This window comes from Aythya fuligula, chromosome 7, assembly GCF_009819795.1.
Source record: "Aythya fuligula isolate bAytFul2 chromosome 7, bAytFul2.pri, whole genome shotgun sequence".
Classification (NCBI taxonomy): Eukaryota; Metazoa; Chordata; class Aves; order Anseriformes; family Anatidae; genus Aythya; species Aythya fuligula.
The window spans coordinates 8,650,691-8,665,110 of NC_045565.1; the positions used below are offsets into that span (position 1 = coordinate 8,650,691).

A 14,420-nucleotide genomic window follows, 5' to 3' on the forward strand; every position below is an offset into this window, starting at 1 on the left:
AAAGCCCCTTTAAAGCTCCCTGGGTTACTGTTTAATCCAGTTGTTGGTCATCTATCTTTTGAACACCCTCCAGTTTTTCCTTCATCCTGCTTCACATGCATATGCCATTTACACTCATATTCTTATAAGGTGTTGTCCTGGCCATTGGCCATGGGGAGAGCATGCAAGCTTCCTCCAGTGTCCCCAGAATGAGAACACACTGACAGGTAACTTCAGCTGCCCAAAAACTGTGACCCACAAGTGGCTATTTGCTTGACTGAGTGGCAATTTTGAAGGTTTGGGGGTATTCAGAGGGATCGTCCCTCTGAATACCTGGGGGGTTTGGGGGTATTCAGAGATACACCCTCTCCAAGGGCAGGCCAGGTTGGACATCCTGCTAGCACAGAGCAGGAGGCATCTGTATGTCTTCCCTCCACAAAGGGCTGCATAGCCTTCTTGTGCCAGGAGAGTGGCAAGGAACAACCGTCTGAATTCAGCAGCCTCACATCCTACAGGTCAGGTCTCAGTGTCTGGAGAAGCTTGTTGTTGCTTGACCAGTCCGTATCTCTCCTGTGAGCCAGGTCGCCTGCAGTGGTCTGTGGTTCTTTCAAGGCCTGCTCAGCTCTGCACAACTTGCAAGCACAGTCATTGCAGTGAGTACAACTGTGTAATAGAAATAATAATATTGTTATGATCAGACATGACTAGGAGTGTTCGGGTGAAAGTAATGGAAGGAAAAAATAGGCAGGAAAAGGGTTCTAGTAGGTAGACAGCACCCCGGCTGCAGGCCACCAAGGTCCCTGAGGCTCCCTAGGACACCCTGGCCAAGAGGCAAAAGACAGTGAGTAAACCCCAGTGACTTGCAATGGTGACACAGGACAGAGCCACTGGCCCAAGGACATGAAGCAGAGCCACAACCAGCATGTGGTCCCCGAGCCCAGGAGAACCCAGAAGAGGAGGGGGACTCGCCAAGCAGCACCCATCCCCAGGTTGTGGCAAGGAGTTGGAGGCCAGTGGAGACCCAGGCCTCCAGAACCCAGCAGCTTTGGGTCATGCGAGCCCTTGGGAAGGAGCCCATGACCACAAGCAAGCGACACCAGCCGCGCTTCCCTCCCCAGGGCCAAGATGCGGTTCTCCTCCACGGCCATAGGGCCGCTGCAGCGCCTGCAGCCGGGGCTCCCCCGTCACCATCCCCCCCCCCCAGCCTGACGGCTGTCCGGAAGCGGGGGGGGCTCTGCTGCGTTCCTCTTGCGGTCTACCCGACCCGGTCCCACGGACCCCCCCCTGCCGGGGGCGGCCCCATCGGAGGCCCGTCTCGCCCCGTCCCGTCCTGTCCTGCCGCCTGTGGGTGAGTCACGCCGGGCGGAGGCTGCCGGCGCGGAGCGGAGCGGCGCGGAGCGGATGGGGCCGGGCAGTGCCGAGCCATGGTCCCGACGCTCGTCCTCCGGCTGCTGGGGCTGCTGCTGCTATTGCTGCTCGGCCACGGTGAGAACGGGTGGAGGTGCCCAGGGCTCTGGGGGAGCTCGCGGGTGGGTGCGCGGGGATGCTCGCGGGGCGCGGCAGCAGCGGGGTTCCTGACCGGAGGGGTGCTGGATTGTCGGGACGGCTCGGTCGGGAAGATTTCGGCTGCTTCAGACGGGGGCTAGAGCTCCAGTGCCAGGCTGGCGGTCATCACTGCCATCGCCGCCCCACACTCCATCGCCGTCCCACACGCCATCACCACCCCACTCTCCATCACCTCTCCATGTGCCATCCACCACCTCATATTCACTTGAGGACAGGGGATGGCAAACTGGGACTGAGCCCAAGCACCTGGCTTGCCTCCTACAGCCGGAGAAGCCCCCGTCTGACACTGGTCCCCACCACAGATGTGCTCCTGGTGACCTCTGTCCTGTGCCATGCTGCCAGCCCGTGGGCTGTGCAGCGTTATGCAATTGCACCTGGATGAAACTCCTGTGAGAATGGGGGGAAGGGGGATTTGTCATCGGTAGCCTGAGATGTGCTGGTGGAGAAACTGTGACTCAGCCAGCCGAGGGGGAGGCAGCAAAGGCTGCTGGCTCTTCTCGGGCACCATGTGTGAGGCTCCAGGCACCACAGACAGGCACTTTGCTCCACTGCTGGCCTGGCTGGCTCCTGTGCTGAGGAGCCTCTGCTTTCAGACATCAAAAAACAAGGGTTGCAAAGGTGGCAAGCTCAAAGCACAGATGAATTTTGAATTTTTCCCCCTTTGAATTTTCTAGGTGTCTCTAGTGGACCAGAGGAGGAGCTGGCCCATGTCGAGCAGTATGAGATGGTGATGCCCCGCAGGGTGCTGGAGCCCCGGGGGAAGAGGGACCTCTCTGCATCACCTGTAAGTAGTGTTGCCTCCCAAATTCCATCTCTGCACAGCCACCTTCACTGCCTCTCAGGGTGTCCAGCAGGGTTTTGGTCAGCAGAAGTCAGAGCTCAGAGCTGGACCTCTTTAGCCAGGTGTCTGCACTGGTTGAATGATACTGCATGTTCTGTCCACCCCAGAGGGTGGAGGTATTTGATCACAACAGCTTTTCTGGATGGTTTCAGGTCAAAATAGGGGCTGATAGCAGGAAGGACTCTCAGGGAGGGCAATGTTTAGTGCTTTCTTTGGAGATGTTATGTAGTGTGGCTATCCCTTCCAGCCTTGCACTGATCTTGTGACATCTGGTCTTTACTTAAATAGGAGTTTGCAGATTCTTGCTGAGCTTTAAGCACTTTTCTTGCTGTGTTTGCTTAAGTTTTTTTTTGTTTTTTTTTTTTTTAATCCTTTGGGGACAGGAAATAAGAATCAGAAAGTTTCAGAAACCCACATGAAAGAAACTCAGTGGGTTTTTGTTTGTTCGTTTGTTTTTGTTTGTTTTGTTTTGTTTTTTTGGGAAACCTTGTAATCTGAGGGAGGGAATGGGGTTTGACTCAGGAGTTTTGAGTGCTCAGGTAGGCATTCATGTGATGAAGGCCTTGAACTCAAGAGGCTTTCCACATTGCCTTGAAAGAAGTGAAGACCAGCCGAATACATGGATTTGTGTTTTGAGTGAAAAAGCACCAATTTTAGCACCTGTGGGGATGGAAGGGTTGAGGACATTTGTTTCCTAGTAAACTCTTCATACAGCCTGTTCATGTGTGATTCAAACCCTTTCTGATAAAACAGTTTCAAAAACACTCCCCGAAAGCATCTGTTTTCTCTGCTCTAGAAACCTAAACTTGTCCATGAGACAAATGTTGCTATTTAAAGACACCATCTGTGCCACTGGGCATCTTTGCCCCTCTCTTTGCATCCCTCTGCTCCCCCACAAGAAAGGGTCCTGGAGGAGGAGCATGAAGGGCTTTGAGGAACTTGGGCTGGACCAGTCCTCCGGGATGGTGCCAGCCAAGCCTCTGATGTGTGGCTGGGTGAATTGTGGGGAAACTTTATCATGGCTTTTTTTCGTCTCCTCACTCTGTGGTTGTATCCAAGAGACTGCCGCTACTCTCCCCTCTGAATTGCTTTTCTGCAATTTCTTAAAGCCTCCAGAACTGCCAACAATAACACAGCACCACTTTGTCTGAGGGCGCTGGACAGACATGTCATATGGGAGACATTGTTCATGAGAGAAGAATTTGCCAGGAACCTGTGAGAGCGTTTTCTGGCAGGCAGCCGATTACTGCCAGCAGCAATGCAAGCTGGAAAGACAGGCAGCAGGACTGAGGGTGACCAAGAGCAGGAAAACCCCTCTACCTGACCAGGCTCCATGATGATTATAGGTACCATCACCATCCACCCAGGCAGAAGCCAGACACCTCATCAAGGAGGAATGTGAGCCCTCACTTTCCAGTTTGCTTGAGTCCCCACCCCAGGATCCATAAGAGCTGAGGATGCGCCTCAGGGCACTCTCTCCTTGCTGCAGCAGTGGCTGAGGAGGTCTCAGGTCCCACATCCCTTGCTGTCTCTCCCACCAGCCCCAGGGAGCTGGGATCTCTGGAGGTCTCTGTCCCAGCCTCCAAGGGTGGGGGAACACATGGGATCTTTGGCCAGTTGAAAACAAATCTTCCCATAAAGGTGGAGCAGCCCTGCTCTCTGGGGATATACAGCATCTCCATGGGGGTTCTGGGCCTTTGCCCCACTGACCTGGTCCTAGGGACCATAGGGCGTGCTTGAGACACCTTTGGGGCCCTTCCACAAGCACTATGGTGATACTGGGGGGGAAGGAGGGAGAAGGGAGGAATCCAATACAATGAGACTGAACTTTACCGTCAGTAGCAGACAAGAATCCAAATCAGGTTATTTTCTATTCATCATATTCGTGTTAGATCAGGCAGAGATAAGGAAGACTCTGCTGATGAAAGCAGTTGGGCACCAGGGATCTTTGTGGTTCAGCCTGTGAGTAAGTTCTGAACTAAGTCCCAGAAAAGGAGCTCTTGTGACTGATGAGCAGGAAACTTCAGTTTCTGATGTGGCCATCTGCAGCCATGTGTCAGACACGGGAAACCAGCTTTTGCTGACTCAGCTTCATTGCTGGCGACCTGCTTATTATCTCAGGATGTGCTGGGGATTCACATTATTGCCCACATGCTTTCTTTTTGTCTGATTTCTTGCGTCTTTGCTGGATGCCTTCAGGGTGAGCTTGCACGTGGCCAATGAGGAGCAAGTCTCCCCATCCCACAGTTGCCTTGCAGAAGGAAGGATGTGCAAGGTCAGGGCAATGGAGCCATCCTTTATGCAGTTTGTGTTGACTTGTGCCATCATCTTGTTTCCTGCAGAGCACCTACCCGGACCATGTCCTCTACAGCATCCAAGCTGAAGGCAGGGACTACCTTCTGTACGTAGAGAAGAACAGGTGAGTGTGGGTGGGCAGGCCCTGGGCAGGCTCACTTACCACCCTGCTGCACACGTCACTTTTCTGGGACCCAACATCACAGCTCTGGCCACCAAAGCCATCAGCCCAGACCCACACTGGGAAAATAAATCCAAGCTCTTGGGAGTGTCAAATGTGCTGTGGGTCAGGTGGGTTAGATTTGGCTTGAGAGGTCTGGAGCAACATGGAACGCTTCTGCCTTGCTTTCTAGCCATCTTCTCTCCAAAGTTGATGTTTCTCTTGATGCTGCTCCCTTTTCTGATCTGCAGGGAGCTGCTGGGACAGCATTACACTGAGACACACTACTTGGCTGATGGCACAGAGATCACAGAGAAGCCAGATGTCCAGGTACGGGTCTGGAGTAACAGCAGCCTCCTGGAAGAGGAGTTTTTGGGTCACCACCAATGACAGAGAGCCTTCATCATGCTTCCTGAGATGCCTCCAGGGCTGAGCTGAGACCCACTCCAAGACCCTGCCATAGGCAGGGACAGCTTTCACTAGATCAGGTCGCCCAAAGCCCCATCCAGCCTGACTTTGAACACTTCCAACAGTCAAGCTTCTCCAGTCAGCTTGTTCCAGTGTCTCACACACTCACTGTAAAAAGTTCTTCTGTATTCTTATGTGATCTATATCTAACCTCTTCTAGTTTAAAACCATTTCACCTTGTCATAGCGCTACAGGCACATGTAAAAAGTACTCCCCCCCCCCCCCCCAGCTTTCCTGCAACCCCCATTAGGCACTGGAAGGATGCTAGAAGGTCTTCCTGGAATATTCTCTTCTTTAGGCAGAACAACCCCAACTCCCTCAGCCTGTGTTCATAGGAGAGGTTCTCCAGCCCCTTGATCATCCTTGTGCCTTGTCCAATTCCCTCTGGGTGACATCAGTTCCCAGTAGCATATCAACCACACCACTCAGCTTGGTGTCATCCACAGACTTGTTGAGGATGTACTCAATCCCACTGTCCATGTCACTGATTAAGATATTAAATAGTATTGGTCCTGGCATGGACCCTTGAGGGACACCACTTGCTACTGGTCTCCGTTTAGACATTGAGCCATTGACTGCAACTCTATGATGTGGCCACCCAGGCAATCCTTTATCCACCAAATAGTCCATCCATCAAATCAGAAAGTCATCCATCAAATCCATGTCTCTCCAATGTAGAGGCAAGAGTGTTGCCATATCAAAGGCCATACAGAAGTCCAGGTAGATGACATCAGTTGGTCTTCCCTTGCCCACTGATGCAATTGCTCCATTGCAGAGGGCCAGATTGGTCAGACACAATGTTATGCACCTCTTTTCTGTGTTTCAGGATCACTGTTTTTATCAAGGCCATGTTGTGGGGTACACAGACTCTGCAGCAAGCATCAGCACCTGTGGTGGGCTCAGGTAGGACCTGAGGTTTCCCTGGGGAACAGTTTGGCTGGGGGCAGTACAGAAGAAAGGGAAAACCAAAGACGTTCTTTCCCCACATTCTGGGTGTGCATGGCTCTGTGGCTCAGCGCCTAGCAGGGAAAACAGCCACAGAGCTTTACAGTGTCACTTCTGGGGGAGTGATTCATGGCACCGAGTGAAAGTGGAATGGGACCAGAGCCATCCACTCTACCACGCCAAACTCGCTCTCCCCTAGCTTCTCGCAGTGCTGCTGCTCCTTCCTCAAAAATCTGCTTTGGCTCTATCTTTACATAGCAGCTGAAAGTTCCCTTGCAGAGGAACCTGAGCCCCCAGCTCCATGCAGGGTTGCTCAGTTTGCCATGCAAGATTTGCATCCTGCTATTCTTAAAAAAGCTCAGCTGACAGACGGAAATTGCAAAAGAATAAATCTAGTAGCTGGGGAGGAATGGTTGTCTTGCAGGGGTATGTGTGAGAAGGACAAGGTGTCTGCAGCAGTGAATGGAGTTAGCAAGTGTGTTAGCAGGATGAACAAATGCCAGGTTGCAGGACAAGTGCCTGCTGCAGCTTTGTGGCAGCTGGTTCCTTGTTTTGTGAGCAGTGGTTGTGTCTGCAGGGACTCTGGCTCAGCAGAGCATGTGCATACATGGGACATTAACATATGGCCCAAGAGCTGCTTAGGGCTTTTTGCTGTTTGTGATGGCCTGCACATGGCCAGGAGGACCTGATTGCCACAGCCTGTGAATGGCCCGTAACTCATCCCAACTACCTAGGGGAGCCACAGAAGGGTGGGTTAAGTGGTGGGTGCTTTCCTGTATGGCTGTGTGTTGTATCGCAGGTGCTCACAGGGCTGGTGTGTGGTCTGTCCATCCTGCACAGTGTCTATGAGGCTGCTGGCATGACACCGCCCCAGCCTGATGCCTGCCCTCTCTGTTGGCAGTGGCTTTTTCCAAGTGAATGAGACCACCTTCCTGCTGAAGCCTCTAGAGGAGGACGAGGCTGGCTGGCATGTGGTGTACAGAGCTGCCCACCTCAGGACAAAGCGCGGCGCATGCCAAGAGGCGGGTGCCACCTGGAGTATGCACCTGGAGTATGACCACGACCCTAAAAGTGCTGCACCCATGAAGCTTTATCACTGGGTTAAGGATTGCATTGCTTCTCCTTGTCATAGCTGACTTTTTGAGAGCCTAGGGTCTGCGAAGCCCAGGAGAGAGCTGGGCCATGCTGCATTGCATGGAGATGCTTCCCTCCCCTTGCCCTGCTCCTTGCCTGGCACAGTCCCACACAGGGTCTCACAGAGCCTCTCATCTGCCTTAAAGCAGTAGCAGGCTGGAGCTTTTCCTTGTGTGTTGGAAGATGTCTGAAACACCTGGGCAAAATAACATCAGAAAGCAGAGTTAGAAGAACCTCTAGTCTTGCATTGCACTGGAAGATGCCTGAGGTTCCAACAAATCCCACAGGATGGTTAACAACAGGGCTCAGCAAACCAGAGAGCTGTACTTTTTTCTGCACTCACTTTTGTCTTCCCTTCCAGAAATCAGCCCAGTTACGCAAAGGGCCCCGATATGTGGAGCTTGTCCTGGTTGTGGACAATGAAGAGGTAAGGGAGGGTGAGTTCGTGCTTTCAGTCTTACATGGCTTCTGGGAACTGGAAGCCAACTTGGGAATCTCTCTGTGTCCTTCCCCTAGTTCAGAAAATACAAGGACTTGCACAGGGTGCAGAACCGCATGAAGGAAATTGTGAACCATGTCGACAAGGTGAGCCCCAGGGTGCCAACTTACCTTCCTTACTCCTGCAGTGCTAGCACAGGCCCCAGTCACCCCAGTCAAAGCTGGGAGAGATCTGTGATAGAGCTGGAGCCAACCTCACACCGTTAGATAGGTGACCAGAGGGTGACCAACTCTGCTGGCCAGTGGGGTGTGCAAAGTAGGCATTGAGGCTCGCCTCTACCTGGAGTCCTCAGGAGCATGTGAAGCCTGCCTCTGAGCTCTCTGTTAGGTACTTCACATGAAGGGACAGCAGGAAATTTCTTCTGGGAACATGTCCTACAGATGCCCTCAAGAAAAGGAAGGACCTGTCTACATAGTTTAGCCCAGCTCATGCTATTTTGTGAGGAGGACTTGAGGTGCTAGACCTCATATAGTATTGCTGGTGGGGGGCCTGGCCTGGCTGGGCAACAAGTTCCCAGGGGAGGTGAGACTGTTCCTCTGCCGCATGGCTAAGGTACAAGCACTGTATTCCTTTGCAGCTTTACCAGCCTCTGGGCCTGCGTGTGGCCTTGATTGGCTTGGAGGTGTGGAGCAACAGGGACAAAATCACCGTCAGTCGCAATGCAGAGGTGACACTGGAGAACTTCCTCCGCTGGCGGGAGACAGAGCTGCTGAAGAGGAAGCAGCACGACAATGCCCAGCTGATCACGTAAGCAGGCTGGATGGTTTCTTCTGAGCTGGCACAGAGATTCCATGCCCATGGTCACTTTTCCTTCCCACAGTGGTGTAGACTTCCATGACACAACCGTAGGGCTGGCAAAGAAGCTTGCGATGTGCACCAGGGACTCAGGTGGTGTCAATCAGGTGGGTCCCACTGCCTAGGCACATGCCACAAGGGCTGCAGCAGAGGTCTTTGAGGTACCTGAGCAATAAAAAGCATCCCAGAGTTGCTCTATGGACATGGGGCTTCTCACACCACCTGTCACATGGTTGGGACTTGACTTGCAGTTGGTCTTTCGTCATCTTGTTTATGCTTCTCATCCATCCACTCCTTCCCAGGGATGACATCCTTTACTGGAATGTAAGCAGTCAAATGTGCGACATGCAAAGCAGCATTTCAGGGTAGCTGCTTTATCTATGCTGATTTATGCCCTTCAGAGCCCAGTCTGGAGTTCTTCAGAGGCTGTGACACCAGGCTCAGCTTTTGTGTTCAGTTACCTCAGCCAGTGCAGAGCCACAAGGATGATTAGGGGAGTGGAGCATCTCCCTTACGAGGAAAGGCTGAGGGAGCTGGGTCTCTTTATCTTGGAGATGATGAGACTGAGGGGTGACCTTATTAACATTTATATTTATAAATATGTAAAGGGGGTGTCAGGAGGATGGAGTCAGGCTCTTCTCAGTGACACCCAATGATAGGACAAGGGGCAACGGATGCAAGCTGGAACATAGGAGGTTCCGCTTAAATATGAGACAAAACTTTTTTTACAGTGAGGGTGACGGCACTGGAACAGGCTGCCCAGGAGGGTTGTGGAATCTCCTTCTCTGGAGACTTTCAAAACCTGCCTGGATGCATTCCTGTGTGAAATGATTTAGGTGTTCCTGCTCTGGCAGGGGGACTGGACTAGATGATCTTTCAAGGTCCCTTTCAATCCCTAATATTCTGTGATTCTGTGACCACATTTCACTTTTTGTTCCATAGGACCACAGCATGGATCCTATCGGTGCTGCATCCACCATGGCTCATGAGATGGGACACAACCTAGGGATGTCTCATGATGAAGATATTGCTGGCTGCCACTGTCCTGTAATCAAAGATCAAGGAGGATGTGTTATGGCAGCAAAGATCAGGTGAGTGGAGAAAATGTGAAGAAAGAGTGAAGAGTAGCCCTGGGCAGCAAATATTTCTAGATGTCCTGATGAGAGCTGGAGTGAAGCTTGGTAGACTGTCAGGGAGTCTGGGAGAACATTCACCACTTTGTTAACTGACCTTTGCTGGGTGGGAAGGACTGCAGGTGCTCCACCGTGCTCACTACTGCCTGGTTTTGTGCCCCTTCAGCCAGACTTATCCCAGGCTCTTCAGCAGCTGCAGTGAGCAGGACATGTGGCGGTTCCTCAAGGACCCCAGGACCAGCTGCCTGCTGAACGTCCCCCAGGCGGATGAGCTGTATGGGGAGCCAGTGTGTGGGAACCGGTTTGTAGAGCGGGGAGAGCAGTGTGACTGCGGCAGGCCAGAGGTACAGCTTGGGTGCTCAGGAAGAAATGGAGTGGCTGGGACCTGAAACCTCCTCACTCAGACTCGGAGGGGGTTGTGGAAGCTTCTTTCCCGCCCTTGGGCTTTGCAAGACCTCCTGAATTCCCTGTGCTCCTTATGTTCATGCCAAAAAATAGCTTGGGGAAGGCATTTGTTAACTTAGATGTGTGCCCCCCCACCCCTCATGTAGCTGGCCGTGGTTTTAGCAGGAGCATTCCTAGGAAAGGCATCCCCAGGGAAACATCCCCCAGCATGTCCTCAGGAGAGATGGCCTAAGAAAGGGGACATCAGAGCACATTGTCCTCACAAGAGGCGTGTTTAGCTCTTCCTCATCTCAGTACAACACAGGGGGAAGTTTTGTGACAAACTGCCAGGAGACCTGTGCTGGGACCTTTGGGGAGGAACCCATTGCCTTCCTCATGCAGTTAGCGCAGAGATCCTCTGTGTCATTCTTGGAGATTTGCGAAGGGTGCTACCTTTCCAGGGGCCAAGGTCATGTCTGTTTTCCTCCAAACTCCACATCTTATGAAAAATCTTTTGTAGTCTTCTGGTTTTATGGTGGTAATGGGGGTAAAGATGCTGCAGGAACAGTTCACATCCACAGTGCAGGGCCCCAGTCAGGCAGTGCAGAGTTTTGGACCAGGACGTTGCTGTGCTTTTGCCCCATGGTTCAACCTGGAGCCATTTTATGCCTATGATGGTTACACTGCCCTAGTAACTTGGCAGCCACCCAAAAATAAGGATAGATTCTTTCAGGGGGCACTTGGAAAAGTTTCAGCCCCTTCCTCTTTTGGAAGGCTTTTGCTGCTCTCTCTGCAGCGTGGATTTGTGGCAATGGTGTTTTTCTCTTGGGAGCTTGCAGCTAAAGCAAAGCTGAGACTTGTCAGTCCTGTGGTAATGAGAGGCCCCATGCAGCCTTGGTTCTTGGTCCCACCAACACAGGCCCCATGCAACTTCTCCTCCTCCAACCACTTTGGACTCTGCTGTCTCAAAACCAAGCCATTTTTGGCTGTGTCTCACAGGAGTGCTTTGATCGCTGCTGCAATGCCACCACTTGCCAGCTGAGAGAGGGGGCCGAGTGCGCACAAGGTGACTGCTGCCAGGACTGCAAGGTACTGTGCAGAGACCTGGTGGAGGCCTAGTGTTTGGCTAGGGCATGATGCCCACTCTCCCCTATCCCCCCACTCCAACTCCCGAGGAGCTTTGTGGCAGAGGAAATGCATGCCTACAGCTGCCAAAGGGCCTGGAGGACCTCTGCTGCTGTCCAGTGTAAGAAATGCCTTGATATGAAGGGACAGTACAGTAAGAAGACACTGGGGCAAGTCCAACCTAAAAGCAAAACACAAGGTGTTGCATGGGGGGAAGTACTTAAGTACAGGAACAACTGGTCTAATGGTATGTCCCCTTCCTGTGCAGTAGCCCAGTCAAAAGCAAACACCTTTGTGCCATCTTTGGCACAGATCTGTCTGTGACACAAGCCACCGTGTCTGGATTCCCCTTTCTGGGGGTGCAAAGAGATGCTTTGCAGACCTGGGTGCTGACAGGCTCTGTCCTGGATCAGGGCAATGGGATGTGGTGCCCGTGTGGCTCTTGACAGCCTTCTTTCTGCACAGGTGAAGGCTGCTGGCACAATGTGCCGGGACAGCAAGAATGACTGTGACCTTCCAGAGCACTGCACTGGCCTCAGCTCCGAGTGCCCGGACGATGTCTTCCAGGAAAACGGCATCCCCTGCCAGAGTGGCAATGGCTACTGCTACAACGGGGCCTGCCCCTCACACGCTGAGCAGTGCCGTGTGCTCTGGGGTGCAGGTAGCATTCCTCCTCTCCCCCCACCTTGGGAGAGGGCTGGTGGTGGGGCAGGCAGTTCTTGGTGTCAGGGATGGCCGGAGGTAGCTGCCCTCATGTTGCTGCCAGCTGCTGTTGGCTTGCTGCAGGCTCTGGCTCCACATGATCCTTCTGCTCTGTGCCTCCCACAGCAGCCCGAGTAGCTCCCGATGAATGCTTTAAGCAGAACAGCAGGCAAGACCTCAAACTCCACTGCCTGACTGAGTCTGGGAAGAGGCCCTGCAGCCCCAAGTAAGGAGCAGGGAGCCTGTTTTCAGTTCTGACCCTGGGGACCAGGCAAAGCTCCTCAGGGCTCACAGCTGCTCTGCTGACAGGGATGTGAAGTGCGGCACACTGCTGTGCATGAGTGACAACACCAGTCCTGTCCTTGGGAGCGGCTTCTTCACTCTCTCCTTTGGCCAATTCAAGTGCAAAGCAGCTCTCGACAGCAATGATGGCAATGAGATGGTGGCTAACCTCAGGCTGGTGGCCACTGGCACCAAGTGTGGGGAGGAGATGGTGAGTGCCTGGGGGATGTGCTGGAGCAGTGGGAGGTGACTCCCGGCCATGGGGCTGTGCTCAGAGCCTCTCACCCACCCCCAGGTCTGCTACACTGGGCACTGCCAGAACCTTCTGGTCTATGGCAAGAAGAACTGCTCAGCAAAGTGTAACAGCCATGGGGTAGGTTGTGCTTCCATGTTCCCTGTGGCTGCAGCTAGCAGGGCTCTCCATCTCCAAGCAACATGGGTGGTAGTCCCTGCCGTTCACTTTGCCTCCTTGCCTTGACTCTGCCCTCCCTGATTTCAGGTGTGCAATCACAAGCGGGAGTGCCACTGTGAGCCAGGGTGGGCACCACCATACTGCCAGCGCAAGGTTTTGGAGCTCACACCAGGTAGGGCACCTTGTGCACGTAGCCAGCATCATCTCTCTGAGCTTTGTGCTTGTGCCAGGGTGGGAGCAAGGAACGAGGTCAGTGTCTTGCTGCCATGCTGGCCACCTCTCTGTCCCCATGGGGCATTTCTGGCATCGGGGTGTCTGTCCCAGTGCCAACTGTGTCTCTGTAGGGGGCAGCAGCATGGTCCTGGCTGCTGTGCTGTCCGTGCTGGCACTCTCCAGCATCCTGCTCGGTGGAGGTGTTGTTCTGCTCAGAGGCAGAGGGATGAGGTACTTCCAGAAGGGGTAAGAAGGCCTGCAGCAGGGTTAAGCTACAAGAATACAGGACAAGCTCAGGGCTGGAGGGCTGCAGCAGCCCTTGTTGCCTGTTGGTCCTTGGCCTCACAGGACCTCCAGCAGAACCACCACTGGCCTCACCAACGCGATCTTTCACGAGGGGAACCGGCTGCAGCCCCCCAGCAGCCAGCTGTCCCACCGTGACATCAGCAGCCCCAATCTGCTCAGCACCACCATGGCCCCACACAGCACCCGGCCCCTGGTGCCCCGCCGCCCGGTCCCACAGGTAGGAGTGCAGCATGAAGTCCTGGGGTGGGAGCTGCAGTGAACCTGAGCTCTGGCTCATCCACATCCCTCTGCCTGATGGACAGCACCATCCCTGCTCCCTGGGGCAGCTGTTCCTCTGCCCCGAAGTCCGGCTGCCATCCCTCACACAGGTCCCTTCCCAGCACCCAGGACTCAAGTCTCTCCCCTCCTGTCCCCAGCAGAGGCCAAAGCCACCCAGGAAACCTCTGCCAGCCCTAAAGAGCAAGGAGGTAGGTGCCCCCAGTACAGCACTGGTGCTGGGATGGAGTTGGGGCTGGTGGCTGGGGAGCAAGGCTGTGCAGGCTCACCTACAGGGAGTCTACTTCGCCTTTGCCTCTTGCCCCTCTGCCCAGCCCTGCAGCATGGTGGCAGGAGCAGCATCGCCATCACCACCAGCACCTCCCACTAAGCCTCCGACCCTCTTGTCTCAGCCATGCACATTCCTAGTATTGCCCCAGGTGAGCTTGTGCCCAGTGCCCCCCAACACCCAGTGTCACTTCTGTCCCCTACCAGCAGCAAGAGGCCCCACGGGGATCTTGCGCCCCATCCCCCTAACATCCCCTTCATTGTTGCAGCTGGACATCCCCCCCAAAGTGGCCCTGAAGCCGACAGCAGCCAGAAGGTGACCTGGGACATGTCCGTCACTGTGGCAGAGGAGGTATGGGTGCTGGCACTTTGGCAGGCTGGCTGAAGGCTGCTGCGTCTTCTGTCACCGGTACCTGAATCGCTTGCTGAACCTCCCTGGATAGCATTCATGTTTACAGATACTTGAATTGTGCCTTAACAGACTTCGTAGTTTTATGAATTGCCCAGACAGCCATGAGCTGGGGGCTCAGTGTCAGAGGGAGACCAGCAGCAGAGACAGTGCTGACACCACTGTACCCCCAGAACCCTCCCCTCCCCCAAACAATGCCCGTTTTTCTCCCCCAAGCCTCTCTTGGTGC

General features: G+C 53.9%; 1 protein-coding gene across 1 annotated transcript; it reads left to right on the forward strand.

Annotated features, from left to right (window-relative positions):
- Positions 1-1,403: 1,403 nt before the first annotated feature.
- ADAM8 (ADAM metallopeptidase domain 8) lies at positions 1,404-14,142 on the forward strand. Its single transcript, XM_032191134.1, has 22 exons — positions 1,404-1,464; positions 2,220-2,329; positions 4,729-4,805; positions 5,093-5,171; positions 6,136-6,212; positions 7,156-7,354; positions 7,750-7,815; positions 7,905-7,973; positions 8,465-8,634; positions 8,708-8,789; positions 9,625-9,773; positions 9,982-10,159; positions 11,199-11,288; positions 11,790-11,985; positions 12,153-12,252; positions 12,336-12,519; positions 12,604-12,681; positions 12,808-12,892; positions 13,065-13,179; positions 13,282-13,456; positions 13,656-13,706; positions 14,052-14,142. The coding sequence occupies exons 1-22, from the start codon at positions 1,404-1,406 to the stop codon at positions 14,100-14,102; spliced, it is 2,442 nt and encodes an 813-aa protein (XP_032047025.1). The 3' UTR covers positions 14,103-14,142.
- The last annotated feature ends 278 nt before the right edge of the window (positions 14,143-14,420 follow it).

What these genes read in the sequence shown, in the direction of transcription:
- ADAM8 (XM_032191134.1), top strand. Translation starts at nt 1,404, where the DNA reads ATGGTCCCGACGCTCGTCCTCCGGCTGCTGGGGCTGCTGCTGCTATTG. An exon ending in GCTATTGCTGCTCGGCCACG is followed by an intron (nt 1,465 to 2,219) that starts GTGAGAACGGGT and finishes TGAATTTTCTAG; the next exon opens with GTGTCTCTAGTGGACCAGAG. An exon ending in GTGACTGCGGCAGGCCAGAG is followed by an intron (nt 10,160 to 11,198) that starts GTACAGCTTGGG and finishes TGTGTCTCACAG; the next exon opens with GAGTGCTTTGATCGCTGCTG.